Source organism: Notolepis coatsorum (genome assembly GCF_963971535.1).
Source record: "Notolepis coatsorum genome assembly, contig: SUPER_7_unloc_1, whole genome shotgun sequence".
NCBI lineage: Eukaryota > Metazoa > Chordata > Actinopteri > Aulopiformes > Paralepididae > Notolepis > Notolepis coatsorum.
Genome location: NW_028174880.1, coordinates 740,986 through 756,015, shown reverse-complemented (window position 1 = coordinate 756,015; position 15,030 = coordinate 740,986). Strand labels below are relative to the sequence as shown.

Sequence of the window (15,030 nt, the reverse complement as noted above, 5' to 3'; positions counted from 1 at the left end):
TGACGCTTTTAAGCCATACGCCTGTCGATTGCGTACTGAAAGTAAATTGGACACTATTCTGGAACCGTTTGTAGCAGATGCACAATAGTCTGGCCTATTTTGAAAGGAATCCCTCTGAGTGCTATTGCTATTGGCATAGAGTTACAGAAGTTTGAACACGCTGAAATAAAAGTTGTTTTCATTTTCATCTGAATTATTTTGCAAACAGATGCCTGCAAATCTATCTACTCTATAGTTATTAGCTGCCGGGGCCGTCGCCTGAAGTCTGACCTAGAACATGTCCAGTTGATAAGTTGATAACAATATCACGAGAAATTAGTGTTTTACACAGCTTTATGTAATGGTAGTGTTTTACACAGCTTTATGTAATGGTAGTGTTTTACACAGCTTTATGTAATGTTAGTGTTTTACACAGCTTTATGTAATGGTAGTGTTTTACACAGCTTTATGTAATGTTAGTGTTTTACACAGCTTTATGTAATGTTAGTGTTTTACACAGCTTTATGTAATGTTAGTGTTTTACACAGCTTTATGTAATGTTAGTGTTTTACACAGCTTTATGTAATGTTAGTGTTTTACACAGCTTTATGTAATGTTAGTGTTTTACACAGCTTTATGTAATGTTAGTGTTTTACACAGCTTTATGTAATGGTAGTGTTTTACACAGCTTTATGTAATGGTAGTGTTTAAACATCTTTATGTAATGGTATGTTAGTGTTTTACACAGCTTTATGTAATGTTAGTGTTTTACACAGCTTTATGTAATGGTAGTGTTTTACACAGCTTTATGTAATGTTAGTGTTTTACACAGCTTTATGTAATGTTAGTGTTTTACACAGCTTTATGTAATGTTAGTGTTTTACACAGCTTTATGTAATGGTAGTGTTTTACACAGCTTTATGTAATGTTAGTGTTTTACACAGCTTTATGTAATGGTAGTGTTTTACACAGCTTTATGTAATGGTAGTGTTTTACACAGCTTTATGTAATGGTAGTGTTTTACACAGCTTTATGTTATGTTAGTGTTTTACACAGCTTTATGTAATGTTAGTGTTTTACACAGCTTTATGTAATGGTAGTGTTTTACACAGCTTTATGTAATGTTAGTGTTTTACACAGCTTTATGTAATGGTAGTGTTTTACACAGCTTTATGTAATGTTAGTGTTTTACACAGCTTTATGTAATGGTAGTGTTTTACACAGCTTTATGTAATGGTAGTGTTTTACACAGCTTTATGTAATGGTAGTGTTTTACACAGCTTTATGTAATGGTATGTTAGTGTTTTACACAGCTTTATGTAATGGTAGTGTTTTACACAGCTTTATGTAACGTTAGTGTTTTACACAGCTTTATGTAATGTTAGTGTTTTACACAGCTTTATGGTATGTTAGTGTTTTACACAGCTTTATGTAATGTTAGTGTTTTACACAGCTTTATGTAATGTTAGTGTTTTACACAGCTTTATGTAATGTTAGTGTTTTACACAGCTTTATGTAATGTTAGTGTTTTACACAGCTTTATGGTATGTTAGTGTTTTACACAGCTTTATGTAATGGTATGTTTAGGCGTTTTTCCCAAAAATTAGTGAGGAGTCCCAGTCCCCTCTACCCCACTAATCTCTTGTCACATACACCACCCCAACCCCCACCCCTTCTCACACAACAGATTAGAGAGGGAGGCGCACATCCATTCTCTGACGTATGGTACACTTTAATTACCACTTTTACCGCTTCTCAGTCTCAGAAAACCAACTCAAGTAAGATGTCATTCTTTTCAGAATTCCTCGAATCCGGCTGTCAGCGTTGCCTCCGGCTTGGGCCGGCCGTCATACTGACTCAATTGGCAGAGTCAGCGGGAGGGGAGTCGATGGGTGGTAATCTGGACGTTGTAAACAGCGACTCCTACAGGTCGGTTAGGGCGCCTGCACAGCAAGGACAGGAGATGGCGGGGGCAGTGTGAGCCTCCCACACGTTACACCTCGCCAATGAGAGTCCGCGCTGGCAGGTGAAAAGTGACTGGCTGCCTCCACGTGTATCGGAGGTGGTAGGGCGGGCCATACTTTTTTTTTTTGGAAAATCAATCGAGTGGGGTGTCTAAAATATGTGTTTTTTTGTGGGGAATTCAAATATGGGATTATTTTTCTAATCGGATAACTCCTACCTACATTGTTTTGGATTTCAAAATGGCCGATTTGACCATTTTTCACCCCTTGGCCATACATGGATGCCAACATGAATCTGAAGGAAATCCTAACATGCAAGGTGTCTAAATGACGTGTTTCTTAATGGGGAATTCAAATATGAGGTAATTTTTGGGATAGGATAAATATAACCTGCATAATTTTGGATTTCAAAATGGCTGATTTTACCATTTGAACCCATTGGTATTGTATTACAAAATTGCAAAGATAAAAAATATATGGGAAATCATTTATAATGACAAAGCCATCAAATTTATTAACAAGTGAACTGTATATAACTGGATACAACTCCAAAGATCAATAATAATAATACTAACAATAATAAATTGTATTTGTAATGCACACAAACACCTAAGTGCTAAATTTCTATCTCCTGACTTCTTGAACTTTGCCAGGTTCCAATATCTTGATTGGACTCATTCTTGGATGGCAAGATCTCCTACTGTACTGCTTTAGCCACCAACCTACAAACACAAACTTAAAGTCAACGTCAGCCATAAATAGGTGAGCTCTTTCCAGAACTACTCAGCAGAAACCTCTGTAACCATTTAAACAAACGTCTCAATGTATTGAGAAAATCCATGGGGCTCCATCAATCCTCTATCTTCTTAAATTTGATCAGGTTGCACAAGTCCTGCTTGGATTCATTCTTGGACATCAGCCTCCTGCTGGTCTCCTGAGCCCTGATCCCTCCATCCCTTTTTTCTTGTGAAAAGTACTTAGCAGAGGCCTCAGTCACCACTTTAACAACCCTCTCGATGCTTTGTGTGTGGCAAGGCCAGTCGAGAACCTCCATGGGGGTGTTGATTACGTTCTTCACCTCGGAGGTGCTTAGGGAGCAGGTGAGAGGTGGCTCTGACAAATCTTCTGACCAGCTGATTAAGCCACCAATGCTGGAAGCGTCGCTATTGATGTGAGGTGTTCTTCTGATCCTGACACAGGAGTCTCCCAGCTGAGTGTCTGGATCCCCCTCTCCCCTGATGGCCAGGATTCTCTCCACCCCCTCAATTCTCTCTTTTTGATCCTCAGAGCACAGCAGTGTTTGGAGGATGGCTTCACTGTGGGCATACCAAGCAGATCTTCTCACAGTTGGCATCACAACATCCAGCACCTCCTTCCTCTGAGACTTGAGGCAGTCCAGCTGAAACAGGATGTGCCTAGGCCCTTCGATCCAGGAGTGCTTGACCTTCATGTTGAACCAACATGGATAATACACTCCAATGATGAATTCCACAATGCATTGTAGATTATTCAGGTTCTTTCTTTTAAGTTGATGCTTTGACACCCAGAGCCTGAGGAGTCTGTTTGCTGTGGTGAGCCAGCGGCTGTGGTTTACCGGTCCAATCTCCAGCAGAGCCAGCCTTGCAGAAAGCACTCCATCCCTGATTGCACAGACCAGCTTATAGCCATAGTGTTGATCAGTTGAGAGATCTTGAATGATCTTCTCAGGCAACTTGATCAGCGGAGGGCCAAGAAAGATCCTGGTGAAGTTAGGATTGATCTCCAAGTCTGTAACAGAATCAAGGAGCTGTCCTATTGGCCCAGACAATTTGTTGTCCGACAGAGTAGCCCCATCAACTTCAACAATGAGACGGCGCAGTGGAAGTTCACCAGTGTGCAGGTTGCACACCAACCAGACCAGCTTTCTCCCCAGGTGCAGCTCCAGCTTCCGCATTACACCTGCCTTCACTCCAGTGTTGACATTGGTCGAGTCTCCTCCAATGGCCCACAAGGTCTTATCAGAACCTCTCTCTTTCAGCCAGGCAAACAGGACCTTAGCAATCTTCTCTGCATGGGACTCCTCTTTAGTTGCTTTCTCTGGTGTAAAGTGGAACAGATAGTTGCTGCCAGGCTCACTAGCAACACTATAGTGTTCTTCCTTGATCTTTGCAGGAAAAAATTGGTCACTGCCCTCAGCTTCCATCATCACATTGGTCATGTCAATCCGCCCATCAAAGAGGATACAGGAGATCCCCCCCTCCTCCCTGCACTTCTCCTCAAACTCTTCCCCCAGCTCTTGCATCAACTTTTCTTGTGCTCTCTTAACCTTGTTCTTATCAATCACTTTACTTGTGTCATCTTCTAAGATGAGTCCTGCATCAATCAGAGCTGCAGTTGCTATAGCTGCAGTTGGCCTTAGACCTATGCCATACCTTACACTAGCAAGGGCGATGTTTGGAATCTCATCATAATGTTTCCGTAGCTTTGCTGAAGCTGCAGGGTCAGTTTCAGGAATGAGCTCAAGTTCAGGGACTGTAAGGAAGCTCTCAACATCCTTCCTGACCTTGTCTGCTGCTGCAAAGCTTTCTTCTTTGCCCCTTCTCCTTTTCTCTGCCTTCTTTTCCATCCCCTGCCTTTCCAATGTTTTAAGAAGATAGAGGATTGATGGAGCCCCATGGATTTTCTCAATACATTGAGACGTTTGTTAAAATGGTTACAGAGGTTTCTGCTGAGTGGAAAGAGCTCACCTATTTATGGCTGACGTTGACTTTAAGTTTGTGTTTGTAGGTTGGTGGCTAAAGCAGTACAGTAGAAGATCTTGCCATCCAAGAATGAGTCCAATCAAGATATTGGAACCTGGCAAAGTTCAAGAAGTCAGGAGATCGAGATTTAGCACTTAGGTGTTTGTGTGCATTACAAATACAATTTATTATTGTTAGTATTATTATTATTGATCTTTGGAGTTGTATCCAGTTATATACAGTTCACTTGTTAATACATTTGATGGCTTTGTCATTATAAATGATTTCCCATATATTTTTTATCTTTGCAATTTTGTAATACAATACCAATGGGTTCAAATGGTAAAATCAGCCATTTTGAAATCCAAAATTATGCAGGTTATATTTATCCTATCCCAAAAATGACCTCATATTTGAATTCCCCATTAAGAAACACATCATTTAGACACCTTGCATGTTAGGATTTCCTTCAGATACATGTTAGCATCCATGTATGGCCAAGGGGTGAAAAATGGTAAAATCGGCCATTTTGAAATCCAAAATGATGTAGGTTAGAGTTATCCTATCCCAAAAATGAACTCATATTTGAATTCCCCATTAAGAAACACATAATTTAGACACCTTGCATGTTAGGATTTCCTTCAGATTCATGTTGGCATCCATGTATGGCCAAGGGGTGAAAAATGGTCAAATCGGCCATTTTGAAAACCAGAAACCAGAAAGACGCTCGTTGTATAAAGCTGGGAACGAGGTTACGCTCGTTGGCAGTTTGGTTTTATAACCCGTGATTGGAAGCACGTAATAGGTCCGGCGGTGTGTCAATCAAACAGGGGCCATTTTAGCTTTCAACCGATGTGCTGGTCGAGTGGCAATAACAGCGTGACGGCTGTGAAGTGTGTTGTTGTGTGAAGCGTGTTATGACGGAATGTTAAATTAAAAACACACTAAACATTTTGCAATTTCAAATAAAGAATATTAAGCAATAAAGAATAATAAATGAATTAATGACGTGGCACATCACATTGTTTTTAATTAGGAACCAGTAAGTACTTTACAATATCATATTTAGTCATAGGCCTATACAACATCATATTTAGTCATATACAATATCATATTTAGTCATATACAATATCATATTTAGTCATAGGCCTATACAACATCATATTTAGTCATATACAATATCATATTTAGTCATATACAATATCATATTTAGTCATAGGCCTATACAACATCATATTTAGTCATATACAATATCATATTTAGTCATATACAATATCATATTTAGTCATATACAATATCATATTTAGTCATATACAATATCATATTTAGTCATAGGCCTATACAACATCATATTTAGTCATATACAATATCATATTTAGTCATATACAATATCATATTTAGTACAATACACTGATGAAGAACGTTTCCGTCAAGTGTTGCTCCATGTGTGTCCTGGTGCCAGAAGAACTTTACACACGTTCACTCAGCCTAGAATCAACAATTTAAATAGTGAAATAATCAAAGCTTCATTCTTTCAGTGTGAAAGGTTCAATATGGTGCCATCAGGACCATCAGGACCAGGAGAGCTCCCTGCAGCCATCAGGACCAGGAGAGCTCCCTGCAGCCATCAGGACCAGGAGAGCTCCCTGCAGCCATCAGGACCAGGAGAGCTCCCTGCAGCCATCAGGACCAGGAGAGCTCTCTGCAGCCATCAGGACCATCAGGACCAGGAGAGCTCCCTGCAGCCATCAGGACCAGGAGAGCTCCCTGCAGCCATCAGGACCAGGAGAGCTCCCTGCAGCCATCAGGACCAGGAGAGCTCCCTGCAGCCATCAGGACCAGGAGAGAGAGCTCCCTGCAGCCATCAGGACCAGGAGAGCTCCCTGCAGCCTGCCATCAGGACCAGGAGAGCTCCCTGCAGCCATCAGGACCAGGAGAGCTCCCTGCAGCCATCAGGACCAGGAGAGCTCCCTGCAGCCATCAGGACCAGGAGAGAGAGCTCCCTGCAGCCATCAGGACCAGGAGAGCTCCCTGCAGCCATCAGGACCAGGAGAGCTCCCTGCAGCCATCAGGACCAGGAGAGCTCCCTGCAGCCATCAGGACCAGGAGAGAGAGCTCCCTGCAGCCATCAGGACCAGGAGAGCTCCCTGCAGCCATCAGGACCAGGAGAGCTCCCTGCAGCCATCAGGACCAGGAGAGCTCCCTGCAGCCATCAGGACCAGGAGAGCTCCCTGCAGCCATCAGGACCAGGAGAGCTCTCTGCAGCCATCAGGTCAGTTCATGAGAGTGTGTTTGTGGGATCGTTCTGTGGACCGAGAGATTTTCTAAAACACCATTGGTGTGGACACTGTCATTTTTCCCAAAAAGAAAATGTGGATGTGGCCTAAAAATAAATTTTTCAAAATGAATGTTGGATTATTATTATTTCTATAATTTTCTACAAAGACGACATTGGAATAGTGACTTTGGCGTCGATTAACCGTGTGGGAGCGATTGAAGCTTGGAAGCTTTTGGGTCAGAGGTCAGAGCAGCCTGCAGTGTGGGGGTCGGAGGTCAGAGCAGCCTGCAGTGTGGGGGTCAGAGCAGCCTGCAGTGTGGGGGTCAGAGGTCAGGGGTCAGAGCAGCCTGCAGTGTGTGGGGGTCAGGGGTCAGAGCAGCTCACAAGCTAAAAACACTTCACACACACAGGGGGTGTTTCAGGTCTAGTGTAAACATGATGACATTACCCAGAAGTGATTACGGCAAAATATGAAGTACACACACACACACACACAGGCACACAAACAAACACACACACACACGCAGCTAGAGGGGCGTGGCCTCCGTCTTGCCCTGTGAGGTCAGCAGCTCCACCAGTGACCCGGAGGCGGGGCGGCCTTCTCCCACCACCCAGGAGTACAGTAACCTACACACAGGCGCACACACACACACACACACAGGCAGGCGCACACACACACACACACACACACACACACACACACACAGGCGCACACACACACAAAAAAACACACACAATTACACCCGTTAGCTGATGCTCTAATCCAGAGTCACATAGAAAAGGCACTGATTTCAGATCAGTATAACATCATGAACATGAGCTTTTAAGTTACAGTATATAAACACAACTCATTAAAACGATAACATCATGTACTTTACTCAGTCACATATACAGGAGGGCTGTTTCCCCCGAAGCCCGTTTTTGGGATTCGAACTTCGTCAGGGTTTTTCGAACGAACGTTCGAACCTTCGGTTTTAATTAATTTTTTTTTTTTACTACAGAGTAATGGATTACTCACCCCCTCCCTACACAGTAATGGATTACTCACCCCCTCCCTACACAGTAATGGATTACTCACCCCCTCCCTACACAGTAATGGATTACTCACCCCCTCCCTACAGAGTAATGGATTACTCAGCCCCTCCCTACAGAGTAATGGATTACTCACCCCCTCCCTACAGAGTAATGGATTACTCACCCCCTCCCTACAGAGTAATGGATTACTCAGCCCCTCCCTACAGACTAATGGATTACTCACGAGCCACGCCCCCTCCCTACACAGTAATGGATTACTCACGAGCCACGCCCCCTCCCTACACAGTAATGGATTACTCACGAGCCACGCCCCCTCCCTACACAGTAATGGATTACTCACGAGCCACGCCCCCTCCCTACAGAGTAATGGATTACTCACGAGCCACGCCCCCTCCCTACAGAGTAATGGTTTAGTCACGAGCCACGCCCCCTCCCTACAGAGTAATGGATTACTCACGAGCCACGCCCCCTCCCTACAGAGTAATGGATTACTCACGAGCCACGCCCCCTCCCTACAGAGTAATGGATTACTCACGAGCCACGCCCCCTCCCTACAGAGTAATGGATTACTCACGAGCCACGCCCCCTCCCTACAGAGTAATGGATTACTCACGAGCCACGCCCCCTCCCTACAGAGTAATGGATTACTCACGAGCCACGCCCCCTCCCTACAGAGTAATGGATTACTCACGAGCCACGCCCCCTCCCTACACAGTACTCACTCTGCCACGTAGCCCAGCGGCGTCCAGGAAGAGACGTCGGCATCAGGCATGGACTTCCTGTTCATGGGCGTATCCAAGGTAACACTGACGACAAGAACGATACAGAGATAACAACAATCACTCACTTCATATTTCATCACTCAGAGCCCCAATCTACAGTTGAATATGTATGGTGTATATATATATATAATCTAGTTTAATATATAATCTAGAGTTTATATATAATCTGGAGTCGATATATAATCTCAAAATTATATGGCTGTGAGGTATACATTCTTTAAAAAGGTGCTAGATAATATTGAGCCACTAGGTGTCGCACTAGAGCACCAGCATGCAATTTATCCAATCAGGTGCATTCCACGTACAGTGTGTGTGTCTTACGGTAGTATGGCTACAGTGTGTCTTAAGGTAGTATGGTTTGGTTACAGTGTGTGTGTCTTACGGTAGTATGGCTACAGTGTGTCTTAAGGTAGTATGGCTACAGTGTGTCTTAAGGTAGTATGGCTACAGTGTGTCTTAAGATAGTATGGCTACAGTGTGTCTTAAGGTAGTATGGTTTGGTTACAGTGTGTGTGTCTTACGGTAGTATGGCTACAGTGCGTCTTAAGGTAGTATGGTTTGGTTACAGTGTGTGTGTCTTACGGTAGTATGGCTACAGTGCATCTTAAGGTAGTATGGTTTGGTTACAGTGTGTGTCTTACGGTAGTATGGCTACAGTGTCTTAAGGTAGTATGGTTTGGTTACAGTGTGTGTGTCTTACGGTAGTATGGCTACAGTGTCTTAAGGTAGTATGGTTTGGTTAGTGTGTGTCTTACGGTAGTATGGCTACAGTGTATCTTAAGGTAGTATGGCTACAGTGTGTCTTAAGGTAGTATGGATACAGTGTGTCTTAAAGTAGTATGGCTACAGTGTCTTAAGGTAGTATGGCTACAGTGTGTCTTACGGTAGTATAGCTACAGTGTGTCTTAAGGTAGTATAGCTACAGTGTGTCTTACGGTAGTATAGCTAAAGTGTGTCTTAAGGTAGTATGGTTACAGTGTGTCTTAAGGTAGTATGGCTAGTGTGTCTTAAGGTAGTATGGCTACAGTGTGTCTTAAGGTAGTATGGCTACAGTGTATCTTACGGTAGTATGGCTACAGTGTATCTTAAGGTAGTATGGCTACAGTGTGTCTTACGGTAGTATAGCTACAGTGTGTCTTAAGGTACAGTGTGTCTTAAGGTAGTATGGCTACAGTGTGTCTTAAGGTAGTATGGCTACAGTGTATCTTACGGTAGTATGGCTACAGTGTATCTTAAGGTAGTATGGCTACAGTGTGTCTTACGGTAGTATAGCTACAGTGTGTCTTAAGGTACAGTGTGTCTTAAAGTAGTATGGCTACAGTGTGTCTTAAGGTAGTATGGTTACAGTGTGTCTTAAGGTAGTATGGTTACAGTGTATCTTAAGGTAGTATGGCTACAGTGTGTCTTAAGGTAGTATGGCTACAGTGTATCTTACGGTAGTATGGCTATAGTGTATCTTACGGTAGTATGGCTACAGCAGCAGCTCCAACTGGCAGACCGCTCTTGTTTTGTCCCAGTGAATGACACAACTGGTGGACAGCTGCCTTGGCCATCCCATAACCTAGCATACCTAGAGAGAGAGAGAGAGAGAGAGAGAGAGAGAGAGAGAGAGAGAGAGAGAGAGAGAGAAAGAGACCATGACCTAGCACACCTAGACAGAGAGAGAGACCATGACCTAGCACACCTAGACAGAGAGAGAGAGACCATGACCTAGCACACCTAGACAGAGAGAGAGAGAGACCATGACCTAGCACACCTAGACAGAGAGAGAGAGAGAGACCATGACCTAGCACACCTAGACAGAGAGAGAGAGATTATGACCTAGCACACCTAGACAGAGAGAGAGAGAGACCATGACCTAGCACACCTAGACAGAGAGAGAGACCATGACCTAGCACACCTAGACAGAGAGAGAGAGAGACCATGACCTAGCACACCTAGACAGAGAGAGAGACCATGACCTAGCACACCTAGACAGAGAGAGAGAGACCATGACCTAGCACACCTAGACAGAGAGAGAGAGACCATGACCTAGCACACCTAGACAGAGAGAGAGAGACCATGACCTAGCACACCTAGACAGAGAGAGAGAGACCATGACCTAGCACACCTAGACAGAGAGAGAGACCATGACCTAGCACACCTAGACAGAGAGAGAGAGACCATGACCTAGCACACCTAGACAGAGAGAGAGAGACCATGACCTAGCACACCTAGACAGAGAGAGAGAGACCATGACCTAGCACACCTAGACAGAGAGAGAGAGACCATGACCTAGCACACCTAGACAGAGAGAGAGAGACCATGACCTAGCACACCTAGACAGAGAGAGAGAGACCATGACCTAGCACACCTAGACAGAGAGAGAGACCATGACCTAGCACACCTAGACAGAGAGAGAGAGAGACCATGACCTAGCACACCTAGACAGAGAGAGAGACCATGACCTAGACAGAGAGAGAGAGACCATGACCTAGCACACCTAGACAGAGAGAGAGAGACCATGACCTAGCACACCTAGACAGAGAGAGAGACCATGACCTAGCACACCTAGACAGAGAGAGAGAGACCATGACCTAGCACACCTAGACAGAGAGAGAGACCATGACCTAGCACACCTAGACAGAGAGAGAGAGAGACCATGACCTAGCACACCTAGACAGAGAGAGAGAGAGACCATGACCTAGCACACCTAGACAGAGAGAGAGAGACCATGACCTAGCACACCTAGACAGAGAGAGAGAGAGACCATGACCTAGCACACCTAGACAGAGAGAGAGAGACCATGACCTAGCACACCTAGACAGAGAGAGAGAGAGACCATGACCTAGCACACCTAGACAGAGAGAGAGAGACCATGACCTAGCACACCTAGACAGAGAGAGAGAGACCATGACCTAGCACACCTAGACAGAGAGAGAGAGACCATGACCTAGCACACCTAGACAGAGAGAGAGAGAGACCATGACCTAGCACACCTAGACAGAGAGAGAGAGAGACCATGACCTAGCACACCTAGACAGAGAGAGAGAGACCATGACCTAGCACACCTAGACAGAGAGAGAGAGACCATGACCTAGCACACCTAGACAGAGAGAGAGACCATGACCTAGCACACCTAGACAGAGAGAGAGAGACCATGACCTAGCACACCTAGACAGAGAGAGAGAGACCATGACCTAGCACACCTAGACAGAGAGAGAGAGAGACCATGACCTAGCACACCTAGACAGAGAGAGAGAGACCATGACCTAGCACACCTAGACAGAGAGAGAGAGACCATGACCTAGCACACCTAGACAGAGAGAGAGAGACCATGACCTAGCACACCTAGACAGAGAGAGAGAGACCATGACCTAGCACACCTAGACAGAGAGAGAGAGAGAGACCATGACCTAGCACACCTAGACAGAGAGAGAGAGAGACCATGACCTAGCACACCTAGACAGAGAGAGAGAGACCATGACCTAGCACACCTAGACAGAGAGAGAGAGACCATGACCTAGCACACCTAGACAGAGAGAGAGACCATGACCTAGCACACCTAGACAGAGAGAGAGAGACCATGACCTAGCACACCTAGACAGAGAGAGAGAGACCATGACCTAGCACACCTAGACAGAGAGAGAGAGAGAGACCATGACCTAGCACACCTAGACAGAGAGAGAGAGAGAGACCATGACCTAGCACACCTAGACAGAGAGAGAGAGACCATGACCTAGCACACCTAGACAGAGAGAGAGAGAGAGACCATGACCTAGCACACCTAGACAGAGAGAGAGAGACCATGACCTAGCACACCTAGACAGAGAGAGAGAGAGACCATGACCTAGCACACCTAGACAGAGAGAGAGAGACCATGACCTAGCACACCTAGACAGAGAGAGAGACCATGACCTAGCACACCTAGACAGAGAGAGAGAGAGACCATGACCTAGCACACCTAGACAGAGAGAGAGACCATGACCTAGCACACCTAGACAGAGAGAGAGAGACCATGACCTAGCACACCTAGACAGAGAGAGAGAGAGACCATGACCTAGCACACCTAGACAGAGAGAGAGAGAGACCATGACCTAGCACACCTAGACAGAGAGAGAGAGAGACCATGACCTAGCACACCTAGACAGAGAGAGAGAGACCATGACCTAGCACACCTAGACAGAGAGAGAGACCATGACCTAGCACACCTAGACAGAGAGAGAGAGAGACCATGACCTAGCACACCTAGACAGAGAGAGAGAGAGACCATGACCTAGCACACCTAGACAGAGAGAGAGAGACCATGACCTAGCACACCTAGACAGAGAGAGAGAGACCATGACCTAGCACACCTAGACAGAGAGAGAGAGACCATGACCTAGCACACCTAGACAGAGAGAGAGAGACCATGACCTAGCACACCTAGACAGAGAGAGAGAGACCATGACCTAGCACACCTAGACAGAGAGAGAGAGAGACCATGACCTAGCACACCTAGACAGAGAGAGAGAGACCATGACCTAGCACACCTAGACAGAGAGAGAGAGACCATGACCTAGCACACCTAGACAGAGAGAGAGACCATGACCTAGCACACCTAGACAGAGAGAGAGAGACCATGACCTAGCACACCTAGACAGAGAGAGAGAGAGACCATGACCTAGCACACCTAGACAGAGAGAGAGAGAGAGAGACCATGACCTAGCACACCTAGACAGAGAGAGAGAGAGACCATGACCTAGCACACCTAGACAGAGAGAGAGAGACCATGACCTAGCACACCTAGACAGAGAGAGAGACCATGACCTAGCACACCTAGACAGAGAGAGAGAGACCATGACCTAGCACACCTAGACAGAGAGAGAGACCATGACCTAGCACACCTAGACAGAGAGAGAGAGACCATGGCCTAGCACACCTAGACAGAGAGAGAGAGACCATGACCTAGCACACCTAGACAGAGAGAGAGACCATGACCTAGCACACCTAGACAGAGAGAGAGACCATGACCTAGCACACCTAGACAGAGAGAGAGAGAGACCATGACCTAGCACACCTAGACAGAGAGAGAGAGAGAGACCATGACCTAGCACACCTAGACAGAGAGAGAGAGACCATGACCTAGCACACCTAGACAGAGAGAGAGACCATGACCTAGCACACCTAGACAGAGAGAGAGAGACCATGGCCTAGCACACCTAGACAGAGAGAGAGAGACCATGACCTAGCACACCTAGACAGAGAGAGAGACCATGACCTAGCACACCTAGACAGAGAGAGAGAGACCATGACCTAGCACACCTAGACAGAGAGAGAGAGAGACCATGACCTAGCACACCTAGACAGAGAGAGAGAGAGAGACCATGACCTAGCACACCTAGACAGAGAGAGAGAGACCATGACCTAGCACACCTAGACAGAGAGAGAGAGACCATGACCTAGCACACCTAGACAGAGAGAGAGAGAGACCATGACCTAGCACACCTAGACAGAGAGAGAGAGACCATGACCTAGCACACCTAGACAGAGAGAGAGACCATGACCTAGCACACCTAGACAGAGAGAGAGAGAGACCATGACCTAGCACACCTAGACAGAGAGAGAGAGACCATGACCTAGCCAGAGAGAGATAAGTGTTGTAAGTGTTGTAAACACTGAACCTAGCAAGGCGGGATAAGTGTTGTCGACACTGAACCTAAGGCTGCGGTTACATTAGAGACAAAACTATTTCGTTTCATTTCACTTTTCTGAACGTTGCGTTTATGCAGTCAGGTTAGACGCCGTTTGTCCCCTGACTGTATGAGCAGGAGGTATTTGTCGCGCGCACAAGCCAGACAGAGAGGTGCGTGGGCTCACGCCGTCCATACAGCGCGATAAAAAAGGACATATAATAAGCGCCTTTGTATTGTAAGTAACCGTTGCATTTGTACTGTGTTCATTCAATAAATATGGTTCTCATGGCGTGAGAGGGATGAGGAGTTGTGATGATGATGATCCCAAGATAATAAACGCCCGTTTATAAAGAACCGACCTGTGCTCTCTCGTAAATTACACACTGGACTGTAGCCTTTTTCTCCTGCTCCAACAACTGTCTGGCATTTAGTACAATACGCGGGTGTGTGGGCTCACGCTGTCTATACAGCGCGATAAAAAGGACATATAATAAGCGCCTTTGTATTGTAAGTAACCGTTGCATTTGTACTGTGTTCATTCAATAAATATGTTTATTAAAAAAAAAATCCGAGACATATTACCTTTGGTATATATTGGTTAGGTTTAACGGGAGTATT

At 45.3% G+C, this 15,030-nt stretch overlaps 1 protein-coding gene across 1 annotated transcript; it reads right to left on the bottom strand.

Moving 5' to 3' along the window:
- Positions 1–6,853: 6,853 nt before the first annotated feature.
- Positions 6,854–10,328, bottom strand: LOC311232709 (dihydropteridine reductase-like). The gene is made up of 3 exons (XM_084338285.1): positions 10,220–10,328; positions 8,699–8,782; positions 6,854–7,568 (listed from the first exon to the last, which is right to left on the bottom strand). The coding sequence occupies exons 1-3, from the start codon at positions 10,324–10,326 to the stop codon at positions 7,469–7,471; spliced, it is 291 nt and encodes a 96-aa protein (XP_084194411.1). The 5' UTR covers positions 10,327–10,328; the 3' UTR covers positions 6,854–7,468.
- Between the last annotated feature and the right edge of the window lie 4,702 nt (positions 10,329–15,030).

What these genes read in the sequence shown, in the direction of transcription:
- LOC311232709 (XM_084338285.1), bottom strand. Translation starts at nt 10,326, where the DNA reads ATGCTAGGTTATGGGATGGCCAAGGCAGCTGTCCACCAGTTGTGTCAT. An exon ending in GCTGCTGTAGCCATACTACC is followed by an intron (nt 8,783 to 10,219) that starts GTAAGATACACT and finishes TCTTGTCGTCAG; the next exon opens with TGTTACCTTGGATACGCCCA. An exon ending in CCGCTGGGCTACGTGGCAGA is followed by an intron (nt 7,569 to 8,698) that starts GTGAGTACTGTG and finishes GCCTGTGTGTAG; the next exon opens with GTTACTGTACTCCTGGGTGG.